This window comes from Ostrinia furnacalis, unplaced genomic scaffold, assembly GCF_004193835.3.
Source record: "Ostrinia furnacalis isolate ACB-3 unplaced genomic scaffold, ASM419383v2 OfSCF5861, whole genome shotgun sequence".
In the NCBI taxonomy this organism is placed as follows: domain Eukaryota; kingdom Metazoa; phylum Arthropoda; class Insecta; order Lepidoptera; family Crambidae; genus Ostrinia; species Ostrinia furnacalis.
In genome coordinates, this window is record NW_021136100.1 from 420585 (window position 1) to 433368 (window position 12784).

Sequence of the window (12784 nt, forward strand, 5' to 3'; positions counted from 1 at the left end):
GGTGGTTTTTATTACTTTGTATTATTCTCTATCGTATTATCTTTGTAAAACCAAAAATCGCATGTCTCTATCCCTATCACAACATTTGCTATGATCGTTTGAACAAAGGCCTGCCACAACATTATTCTCCGCTACAGGTAGAGACAATTTTAATTTTAACTAAAATGCTTATTTTACTTCGAAATCTTTTGTTTTTATTTGAAATCTAACTTGTCTTTATCAAAATTACAAATCTAGAGCTATTTTCAGTTTTGTTGTTAACGAAGCGTTGAATGGCGCGCTCGGAGAGGCTTAGTTCAAACGATCATTGCAAACGTTGTGATCGGGATAGAGACATGCGATTTTTGGATTTACGAAGGTTATACGATAGAGAATAATACAAAGTAATAAAAATCACCGGTTATAGGGGCATTTTTTGGAGAAATTTATCAAATAACCAAAAAACACGAATTTAAAAGCAAATTTTTTTCAAAAAGTATTATTTTTTATTATTTGTTGGCCTTTTTTTGTGTATTTTATGTATTTTTTTAGTATTGGCTGTTATTTAGCATTAATACTGTTTTTATTTTATCAGGTTATACCGCTTAGTTTAAAAGTTATTACCTTTTCTTTACAATAAGTAATTGGAAGAAAAAAAATTCTATAAAAAATTTAAAAAAAAATCTCAAAAAAATTTTGACCTCTTTTTTGTCGATAAAAATAGGTCTAGTTTCATCAATTTTCATATGTACACTTTAACGTGACTCACACTGTATACCATGGACATTAGCAAAAACAACAAAACTATGTGTAAAACAGGATTGAAAAAAAGTGGTCCAAATTACCGGACTCTCCCTTATTAATGTATTTTGCATGAAGAAGCTTTGGTATTAAGGTGATTTTATTTAATGTGTTTTTAATTAATGTTTACGTCATAATAATTAGCATTAAGCGGTTTTTTTTTACAAAATTCGCTTTTATCAGTCTTTTTTATATCAACAACGGGTTATTTAGAAAAAGTTTTAGTCACATGATATTCATAATAGGCTTATCCTATAATAAATTGCTTATTTAAATAGAAATGAATAATTTCCACATTAATTACAAATAATTCAGAAATTTAATTAATTATGTTGTATTGTAAACAACTGGAGAGCTGTACATTTTTATGGCTTCTACGGCAATTTCACGAGCTTTTTCAAAGCAGAGCGCTCCATGCGGCGCTATGACTCGTCTCAACCTGACAGATGCACGATACGATTCGCGCCGTCGCGTCGCAATATTTAATAGTGTAGTGATTTTAATAGACGCTAAAATGTATTCTGGCTAATTTAAACTGAATATATGATTACCTACTACAATATTAGCTCGATAACCACTCTTATTCGATTTCATTTCGGTAAGAAACAAGACAATTTAGCGCTTTGATACTTGTACGTACATACCTCAAAGTTGTCGTTGTTCAATGTAAAGTGTAGGTACTTTAACCTTATCATATAGATAGATATAAGTATTTTGCACATTATGTACTTATTTTTTAATTTGTTTTAGCTTTTATTGAAACTCAGTTTTTTTACAACTAGGGGTGACGGCTACTACACATCGAATTAGAGCGTGGCGTCAAATACTGAACTTGGCTCCAAATATAAGTTATTATGTATAAAATTCAGTGAATTTCGCCACGCAACTCTATCTAATTTATAAACATACGTAACCAACTATATTACATACAACAGTGGGTCTAAAAAATAGATAATTGTCGTCGTTTTTCGAAGACACATCGAAAAGTTCCTCTGTAAACGTTTAGTTCACAGGAACATACTATAAAGAATTTAAAAACTTTGTATACTGGTACAAAATTATCAACAAGGTTCGTCGGGGGAGGTGGGTACGGTCTCGGGAAGCCGAGACGGAGGCAGGTCTCAGACGGCCGGCGGCGGCTCGTCGCTGGCTTCTGCCTCGGGCTGCTCTATGAGTATGCAGGTGTCCGCGGAGGGAGGCGTGGCGGGCAGCGCGCAGGGCGTGACCACGAGGCGCGGCGAGGGCGGCGGCGAGCACAGCGCGGGCGCCGGCGGGGCGCTACTCGCGCGCAATTCACTGTCGCTCCTATCGGACGACAGGTGAACCATCTCCACGGAATCTTTGTTAGCTGCCTCATTATTGTAGTTTCTAAAACAATTTTACTAGTAATTATATATTTATTTGAAATGGTATTTTCGATTTGTTTAATTAAACTTACCTGACTGTGGAGTCGTCCGGATTATGTATGTTGTTTATGCTTTCGCCAGGTGTTGCTGAAAAGACAACATTCACGTGATCATACAAAATACATCTCATCATTGAACACAATAATTGTTCAATGATGGCCATATGGGATGGGCACGGTAAGTAGGTACCTATTACATAAGAGTAAAGCAACTCTCACACAGTCACTACAAGAGTCACGTTATTAAAATATTTTGTAACAATGTCAAAGTAACGTTTGTACGTTAGAGCAATAATGCTACGAAGCTTTTTTGATGCCAACGCCCTACGATGCTACGCTACAGATAACGTTGATCGTAGCAAACGGTTCGTAGTGCACTAAAAACCGTAGCAATTATTCGTAGCACTAGCACATCGCTATACTACGACGCGACGGAATCTGCTACAAAGCTACAAATAACGCAGATTGTAGCATACGGTTCATACTGCCGTAGCAAACCGTAGCAATTATTCGTAGCACAGATACATCGCAATACTACGGCGGCGTCAGCTACTACGCTACAGATAACGTAGATCGTAGCATACGGTTCGTAGTGCCGTAGTAAACCGTAGCAATTATTCGTGGCACTAGCAGCTACGAGCTTAGCAGATAATGGTATCCCAGTAGTGGTAAATGGTCTCAGCTCAGATATAAAAGTTATTACATACAAGTGGTATTTAATCGTATCTATTGCAAATATTTGCGTGTCTGATATAGGATCAAAAGCGGACCAGAACTTATCTCACATTAGGTAGGAAACATGTAACGTGTGAGACCAAACTACTTCAAAAATCAAAGTAATAAGGAATTCTTTGGCCGGTAAAAAGTTGAAGTATCTGTTTACTGCTTAATATTCTGCTATTTTGGTATGGCTTTAGTAGGTATTTTCTGTATTGTTTTAACTTTTTTCATATATTGTAGTTATACTGCATGCTAAATGGTTTTGTTTTGGATTGTATCTTGATATGCTATTTGTGAAAACTATGTAAGGCATTTTTGATCTTAACCGCCTCATCTATTAATAATGCATATATGCTGTTTGTTTTCCATAAAATAAATAAATATATAAATAAATAAATATAGGTACATATTTACAGAAAATAGTACTTACGATGCAGCGTGTCCTCCCTTAGTCGCTGCTGACGAGCGAGCGGGCGGCGTCGCGTGTTGTCGCGCACGCGCAGCGTCACGCCGGCGCACGCGCCGCTGCCGTGCAGGTCCAGCGCCAGCGACGACTGCGACCCGCACTCCGACTCCGCTGCGCTAGCGCTGCGAGCCAATACATTTTGTAATGATCTATGTCCAACACGCTAATTGCTTAAATTTTCATTTTGCTTTACTCATGGACAAGTCTGACACTATACATTTTTTTGGTTCTAATTCTGTATTTACTAGGGCAGTTAATACTTTTATAGGACAAGTACGCAACGGCGCTAACTAATAACGGGGTTTGAAAGCAGGTGAGAATGACTCGATGATATATGGATAGCGGTAGAGTTACCTGACGGCGGACTGCGGCGGCTCGTCTACGGAGAGCGCGTAGCGGCGCAGTGGGCGGCGTAGCGCGCTCGCCGGCAGCGCTGCGCGGGCGCTTCCCGCGCGCAAGTCCGGCGCAGACCCGAACCGCGCGCGGCTCTTGGCTCTGTCATCGCTGGTTCTGTGCCACACACACTCAAAGCCTATCGGCGCCAAAGGAGGACTGCGAGCTGCCGTCCTGATCCTTACGACTCAATGATGTTACCACGATTTCGATTGATAAATTGGTTAATTTTTAAATACCATGTCGGTGATTTTAACTCGAATTACACATGAACATGGATTACTACAAGTAAGCAGGAGGATCTGCATAACTACATCTACTTCTCAATGGTATTTTAAGTACAACAGAACAACGACTCTATCGCGAGAAAACAGCATTTTAACAAGCTTTTATTTCTAAATACAGTTGTAGTTGACGCCATTCACATTTAACTATCGATTAATATTATTAATAACAATTATTATGCAAGTATTATTATGACGTAATAATGTGATTTACCTAATTAAAGTCCAAAATGAACCGATTCTGTGATCTTCAAAATGATCTTAATTTAAAAACAATCAGAGGCTTCCTATTTTGAGCCAGTAACGTAAATGTTGTTTATAATGATTTGTAAAATGTTTTTCATTGGGTCATTAAATGGCGTCAAATACCGTACAGCGTGAAGTTTGCTCGCGATGGAGGCTGTCGGCCGCGGCAGGTACCTGGAGGCGTGCGGCGCGCGGTGCCTGTGCAGCGGCGCCAGCGGCAGCGCGTGCGGGAGTGGTAGAACGTGCGGCAGCCGATATACTCCTGCAAACGGAACGGTTCGGAACAAACTGCATTGAATCTATATTGCATGTTGTGTCAGCCTATAATTGTTGTTGCATTGTAACTTTGTTCATAATTGTAATTTTTAAGTGTACATGTTGTAATGTAACAATGTTGGTAGACCTAATAAATAAATAAACGAACAGTGGTAGATTACAAGGATTAGATTAAGTTTTTGCGAAAATTGGGTTGGGTTTTCCATAAAATAGGTTTTCAGGTGTTGTTATGGAAACCTAACTTGTAACCGAACCTAAAAATATTCAAAGTCCTGACCTAACGTAATTTTTCAAAAACATACTTCTGAAAACCTATCTTTTCCAAAACCGAACATACCCCTAACTTTTCGGAAATACAACTCTCTGAAATCTTAACTTTTCAGAACCCCAACTTTATTTAGGTAACTCCGAAATTTTTGAGAAACTTATCTCTCCGAAAATAACTTACTTAAAACCTACCCATACCCAACTTTAACCAAACCTAGAACATTTTGAAAACCTAACTTAGCCTAACCTCTGCGAAAACCTATGTTGAGATTTTCGTTTTAAATAGTAGAGAGAAAGTTAGGTTTTCGTTTTAAATAGTAGGTACTGGGATTTGAGAGTGTTGTTAAGGATAAGTTAGATGTCCGAGGTTAGGTTTTTATACCCTTACTAATAAAAATTAAACACTCGTTGAACAGTGTTTTAAAAGTGACGTTAAATATGAAAATATCTTTAATACAGTATTCAACAAGCGTGTAACTTTTTATAGAGGGTTAGTATTTAGAATCGGTCCAAAAACTAAATTTTCGAATAGTGCAGTTTTCAGGAAGTTAGATTTTCTGCAAGAGGTTTTCAAAAATGTATGTTTGCTGAACTTGTTTGGGGTTTCGAAATGTTAGGTTTGTTTACAAAAGTTCTATTTGAATTAAAGAAAAACAAAAATATTTCTTAGTTACTCTGCTTTGTAGGTTTTGTTTTTTGCAGGACCATATTATGCCAACTGCAAACCACGATTTTCATGTGATTGAATAGAGAAACCTACCAAGTTGATCAAGTCGTGCAGGCGCCGCGCAAGGTGGGCCACGCCGGGGTACCGGCCGCGGCATCGCCTGCGGCCGCGCGGGCGTCACCTTGGCCGCGCTGTCGCGGGCCTCGAACGTCATCACGCACGCAGCTACTACGATGAAACCTGAAATATTTAGCAAAACTTGTTATTTTCTAGCCTCCATTAGGTGTAGGGGACCTCAAACCGACAAAAAAGGGCAAATCTATGCTGCCATCATCTAGATTCTGGATGCTGTCGGACCAAGGCGAATAGGTCATGTAGTTATCCCACCCTCGTAGGACCAACCCCCTCCCGTTTAGAGACGAGTGTAGTTACTATTTTTTTCCCGTCACAACTCTGGGGTAGGCAGGTACAAAAAGGTAAATCGATACTATGTAACAGGTACTGGTCTGGTTACTGAATTAAAGTTAAATTAATATAAATATTTATTTCATTACGAACACGGTGGTATTGTGAATCAGTATAAGGTAAAAAACATTTTTTTTAATAAATTATTGTTTCTGGACTTAAAATTTTGGACAACCCATGTGCAATATATACATTTATTGACACAACCCTTGTTTAAAGGTCCGTCTATAGCGGGATCTTAGACTATTATCATACATTGAACATATAATAAATAAATTAGATACACTTTACCTCCAAACCCCATGACAATAGGGCCGGCGTAGGACAGGTTGTTGAGGTGGAACCCGCGCGCCTCATCCTTCACGGAGATGGTGGAGTTGCCGCGGATCTCCTGCGCCACCGACAGCGTGTCTGCATAGTACCCTGCAAAGTGAAAATAGCGACAAAGTTTTTAACTGTAACGTAAATACGCAATACGAACGAATATATGTTAGTTAACAACATTATTATGTTAGTTTGGTATGTGATTATGACTAAGCTATGGTACATTTTAAGAAGTTACGTAACCACCGGAATTTTGGTGGTATTTGTACATGGTATTAATAGATTCGTAGTTGGACGTTGGTTTGCCTTGTTTTTACCCGACTGCTTCAGAAGGAGGGTTATGTTTTTGTATAAATACCTACCTGCTCATAAAAGTATTTTCTTATTCGATTCGATACTTCGATGATACAAATACAATGAAAAAAAATCTAAAAATAGAAACGTATTGAAGCATCACCCAATAATGAAATGTCTGACAATACCAGAACTTATTCCGGTAGCAAAGCGAGTCCCATCAGTTCAACAGGCAGGACCGGAGGCATCAAGCCGGAAGTGTCAGCTCCGGAACGACCGCTCGCTGACAGGAAGTGCTCCCCCACTACCCACATCGCGTTGCTCTCCATGAGATGTGGGGGAAATAGGTGTGTTAGGGTTGTCATTTGTTCAAGTATTATCAAAACCTAAATTAATTAGGTTGTTTCTTGCTTCTTAAAATCTTTTAAACAGTACTCAATGATCAGAGATGAAACTCAAAAACTACTGAATGTATCTCAAAAAATATATCATCATCAGAATGCTGCATTATCCCTGAGTAACAATATATATGAGGCTATAGTGAATACACGAGCAAGTAAACAAAAGATGTGTGCACATCAATTTATTACGTTAAACCAAGCATACAACCCTATTGTATTTGTTACACGTGTACATGTATTTATGTATGGCTGGTATGGCCAAGATATAGTATGAGTTTATTACGCCAAAATACACCATTATATGTGCACAACGATTCGAAAGAGAAGCGATGGAAATTGACGCTGTTTGTATTTTCGATTATTGATATTTTGTTATTTTTATCTCGTAACTTCTTGTTATTTATAAAATAAAAAAATAAAAAAATATTTAAGATTGAGTTGGGTCAATCGTTCTTATGACCACTAGCCGGTTCCTTAAAAAAGTAAAGCAGAAGAAAGAGGTACTATTGGTTTTATTGGAAGTTGCTGGTAGGTACTGTTCAGTGAAATTAATAGAGACTGGGCTGATCTAATATACTCAACCAAACTCATTTTTATTCATAAATTAATATAGAACGTAGTTATAAAGTTGTGGTAAAAAATTAAAAGCTTTATGTAGATTCGAAAGTGCTTACATAAAACTAACTCTAACTTATAAGATAACACTTTGATGAGTCGTCCTTCGTTTGTATCTTTTTAGAGGGGTTTATTTTTAAAGTGCTTTATTAACTCATTGCGTAGAGGTAATGTTATTACTTATAATAACATAATTTTATGTAACTTAAGCACCTGAATGGATTTTTGTGTTTGAATATGATTAAGAAATCGCGAATAAAAGGTATTTAGTGAAACTAAGTACTTATCAAATATTTATACCAAAGTCACGACTCCAAACAGTGTAGAGATTATAAAATACATTATGAATACTAATAAAGTTTTTAGTGAGGAATATAATTAGGTACCTATCACTGCCATCGCCGCTCCTAGCAGCATCAGAAGCAAGCCAGCGGACAGCGCGCGGCAGGCATGCCACAGGCACTGCGAGCTCATCTTCCCCCGCACCACCTGCAATCGGTTCATTACGACTAAGGCTGAGTTTCACCACCTTACTATAACCATAACCGTTGTTTTTTGTATGGAGTTTCACAGAATTTTGACGTTTGTTATTATTAAAGTAAGATGGTGCTACACAGCCTTAGTCACAATATCGTAACAATTCCACAATACACAGACGCAATCTCGATTTCAATGTTGGTCTAACCTTTGCCCTTTTCCATGCAACTAAACTAAACTTTGGGCGTTTCAAGACTTTTTATCGACGTGAGGTGCTTCACGAGATTTCTATAAAGTACGAAATAACTACGAAACAATAAAAAATAAAACATTTTTTCCAACAACAATGTACTTTTATAAAGAGGGAAACCTGTCATTGGCTATACTATCAGTCTAAATCTTATAAAGCTAACATTTTCAACGTATCGCTGTTGGTTTCTATAAATAAATTAAAAATGACTAATTGCATGATTACAATTCCAAATTAAATACATAATATTTACTTTTTATGTTGTTTACCAAAATTATTTTTAACATTGACAAATTCTCTCTTCAGTTTTGAATGTAAATAATCGATCGTGATTTGTGTTACATCTCGTATCTGCGTGCAAAACGTTGAAGAGAACAAGGTTTTGAGGGTGCTGTTTGCAGAAGCATTTATTTCCATGGATTGTTTAAAGACTAATATGTTCCAATGTATTCAACAATATCAGACAATAGTTTTAATATATTCAAGAGTGTGAGTTGCGTGCGCAACAAGTTCTCGGCCAACTGTTGAGTCTGGGTTTGGTGGTCACAGTCGCGAATTGCACAAATACCATCAAGTTTTGACAGGTTCACCAGAAACTTGGTAGTTGGGAGAGGAGTACATCTCGTATTGGGAGGTCGGAGATATAAGTGGCGGCTGTGGGTAGAAGATGATTAAGGGAGGTGGTAGCTGCGTGATCGTAGTGTACCTGGACGTTCCAGGTGGCGCCGGAGGCGGGGTGCGCCCGGCGCAGCGGGCCGGTGACGCTCCGCGCGCGTCGCATGTCGACTGCCGCGCGCCCGCTTCGCACGCTCTCCCGCCGCTGCGCGCGCATACAGCCTCTTTGCTCCAGGCCACCTGTGTCCCAATTTACTCAACAAATCGAACCTTAATCGTAACGATATCGAATGACACAAAACACAGTCAACGAAATGTCCAAATATAGGGACCTACTTACTGATTTCAACACAGCACTCTAAGTTATGCAAGCACGCTAGTCTTCACGCATTATTTACACGCGCGCTTATCACCACGCGTACTCCTGTAAGTACTAGATGCCCATAGCTGCATCGATTTCGTATTCGTTAGGTCATAAATTGTGACCTACGACGATTCATGCTGTTTGTCGGACGGATGTTGTTCCAGTGCCAATGAACTCGGTTTGCTAGGTCAGTATTACAAAACCGAGTAAACTTAATTATTTATTAGTAATTATTTTATTTTAGTATAAAATATTATATGCATTGTACTATTTATGGATATAAATTGCACACTCAAGTATAAAGGAAAAAACAAAGAACACTTTCTTTGTCCGGACGCGGCTGTTGAAATTCGACATCTTGCTAACTAAGCTCTTGGGGTCTAAAATAGACTGAAGTGCCCGTTACGACCCCTGCCTCTCGAACGTAGGCGTAATGGTGTGTGAGGTAATGTATAAGTACCTAAGTTTGTTATTTTACTTACGTTTTAATTAAATCAATTATACATATATTTTTAAAATTAATTAAAAACTATATTATGATATGATTTATGATACGAAAAGTAAATTCAAGTAGGTAGTTTTAAATAGTTGTCTTAATTTCAATGAACATTCAATTTCGTAGCTATGCTACGAACGTTAGAATCGTAGCTTTGCTACACACATTGCTACAAACATTGCTACAGTTTTTTCGTAGTAGAGCTATGCTACGAGCATTTTACCAATGTCGTATTTACTACAAAAACACCATAATAATTTACTGTTTTTCTAAGAAAATGCTTGTTATAAACAGTGAATGGAATATCGTACGTGTACAGTATTTAATGTGAAATGAAGTGTTAACACACTCATCCCCGGGGACTTGAGTAGATGGCTCAATCTACGCTTATTGATAGGAGGATTTTTTACAATATTACCTTTAAAGAAATCTACATATTTTAATAACTAATCTAAATATAAAAGCGATATTATTTTGATTTGTATTTTTTGATAGCAAATAAATATTTGTTTCTTTCTTTCAAAAATACCACTGATTAATATCGAAATCTCAGAAACATAACAATAACCTACAGGCTAGAAATTTGGCAGGTAGATTCCTTATAGGGTATACAGGGTGGAAACGTTAAGTGAACGGTAAGAAAATTCAATGTTTCCAGCTTCCATACTAAATGTATGCCAGACACACAATATTAGAAGTGTATTTTTTTTTATTGAATAATAAACTCTTAAAATAAACTCGTAAATTGTATTATTATGTAAAATTCATGGAAAACATTGGTTTTAGGCTTTACTTGCTATAATATTGTCAAGAGATGAGTGTCATGACTGTGGTAGTACTAAATGCATGGAAGAAGGAAACATCGAATTTTTTGGATAGATCCAGTTTATTCTGTAACCTATTATTGATACCATTGAATAGAGCTAGTGAAGCACTTTTAGAATCAGTAATCAGTTTTACGATAATATCATGTGTAGTTTTTAAAATAATGTGATTTTACCAAATGTATGGAAGCTGGAAACATTGAATTTTCGGATAGATCCATTTTATTATGTAACCTATTATTAATACCATTTGATAGAGCTCATGAAGTACTTTCAGGATCAATAACTAGTTTTTTGTTATCTTGTATAGTTTAGAAATAATCGAGTGAGATCACTTATCGTTTCCACCCTGTATAGTCATCTGCTAAGAACGGATTTTACGAAATTCCACCCCTAAGGGGGTAAAACGAGGACTATGCGTTCGAAGTCGCAGGCGGGCGTTAGTGTGTTAACAGTGATTTCAACCAATGTTATCGAATAAATACAACTTCTGCCTTAATTGGATTAGAAGCATAAATAACTTGATAAAAATATCGTTACCTACACACCTAACATTCCTACTCGTATAACGAGCTATGGTTTTATAACGATAGCGGATCTAACACGATGTACCCATGAGAAGTATATCAAAACTAAGATAAAATTACTTAGCTTAAGACATAGGACATATTTTCTTATACCTACGTACTTGAATTCTAAAAGAAATAATTAAAAAACTAGTCCACAATTTAAAAATAATGCTAATAAATAAACAACTTCTACGAAGTTAATTTTAGAAAATTGTAACTTGTCATGTTTCAGTAAAAAAATAAGTAAGTTAATTACTATTAAGTTATTTAAGATTATAAGCTATTTATATGTTTGTTTATATTAGGGGTCATTTGCAACCCGCGCGCTATTTAGGTTGGCCAGTTTGAATTACACCCATTACAGAGCTACATTGTTTTGCGCAGTCCAGTAATTAATATGCAAATAGTGCACTGCGTCGCCCTCGGAGGCTACACTCGGATGCGAGAGACATTCGCCGCGTGTTAGTTCATGGCGCAGTTCTCGCAACTTTTACATATTTCGAGGAAATGTGCATATTATATTACCGAAACTTTTTTACACATTACTTGTTGTAACTCTGGGTGCTTGTTTATAAGACAAACATATTATTATACCATCTAGAGGAGATTTTAAATATTCGTTATCCTAATAAACTAAACAATGAAATTGCTTAACTTATTAGTAACTGGTTATAAAGATAACGGAAAAACTAAATAAACTTTGCTGTTTACAGTTGCAAGAGAAAATAAATAAATCGAAAGAAACCCCAAGTAATAATACTAAACTTTCATAAAGATTTTCATAAAGTATTGTTCTTAATATTGATAATATTATTAAAATAATAAAACGGAGAATTTCCTGTCTCTTAAAAAAAGAAACAGAATTTTGAAGAGTTTACATAATGTGCGTACTTTATCATAACTTTGGAGGAACTTATGGTACCTAACGTTAGAATGAGAGAAGTTCAAAGCTCAAGAGATCCATATTTTGACAAAGGGACCCGGCAATGTACTCGTTCCAACTAAGGTTCCAACAAACTAGTCACCATTGACTCGGGACAAAACTATTTGATTTATTGCTTCCGGAATGTTTTTACCAAACGTATCCACCTAAATCTAATTCCCTATTATTATGCTCGTGGTAAGAGTTGTTGTTATTAATGATGTTCCCTGCGCCGGGAACACAAAGGATTTTCTTCGTAATCTCGAATCCAATTTCCGACTAATGTACCTATGTCGAAGAGTTAATTGATGGCTGACGATTGTGCATCTGAAAGATGTTGTCCGGCGCGGCGGGAGAGGAGGCGAGCGCGGCCGGTGCGGGCGTCGCGGGGCGCGGCTGTCACGTGGAGCTCGGGGCGCCGGCGCGGCCGGGCCGCCCGGGCCTCGCGCTCAGCCGGGCTCAGCGCGCGGCATTCCCNGAAGAAGAATAAATAAAATATTTTATAGGTACAAGCAAGTTTTTATTCTGAAATGCAGTTGTACTAAAACGAAAAAAATAATGCAAAGTTCAAATAATTTCGAAAGCTTGTAGCGCAAACCGAAAAAAAGAGGAATAAATTCCATGCGCGATAATAAAATAAAAAGCTTTTCTTCAAATACTTACA

The 12784-nt window shown here is 37.3% G+C and overlaps 1 protein-coding gene across 1 annotated transcript; it reads right to left on the bottom strand.

The window, feature by feature from the left end:
* Positions 1–1901: 1901 nt before the first annotated feature.
* Positions 1902–9111, bottom strand: LOC114361615 (uncharacterized). Its single transcript, XM_028316715.1, has 9 exons — positions 9037–9111; positions 7990–8092; positions 6261–6392; positions 5598–5744; positions 4469–4556; positions 3726–3881; positions 3336–3493; positions 2219–2273; positions 1902–2148 (listed from the first exon to the last, which is right to left on the bottom strand). Exons 1-9 carry the CDS (start codon positions 9109–9111, stop codon positions 1902–1904), a joined length of 1161 nt encoding a protein of 386 aa, XP_028172516.1.
* Positions 9112–12784: the final 3673 nt, after the last annotated feature.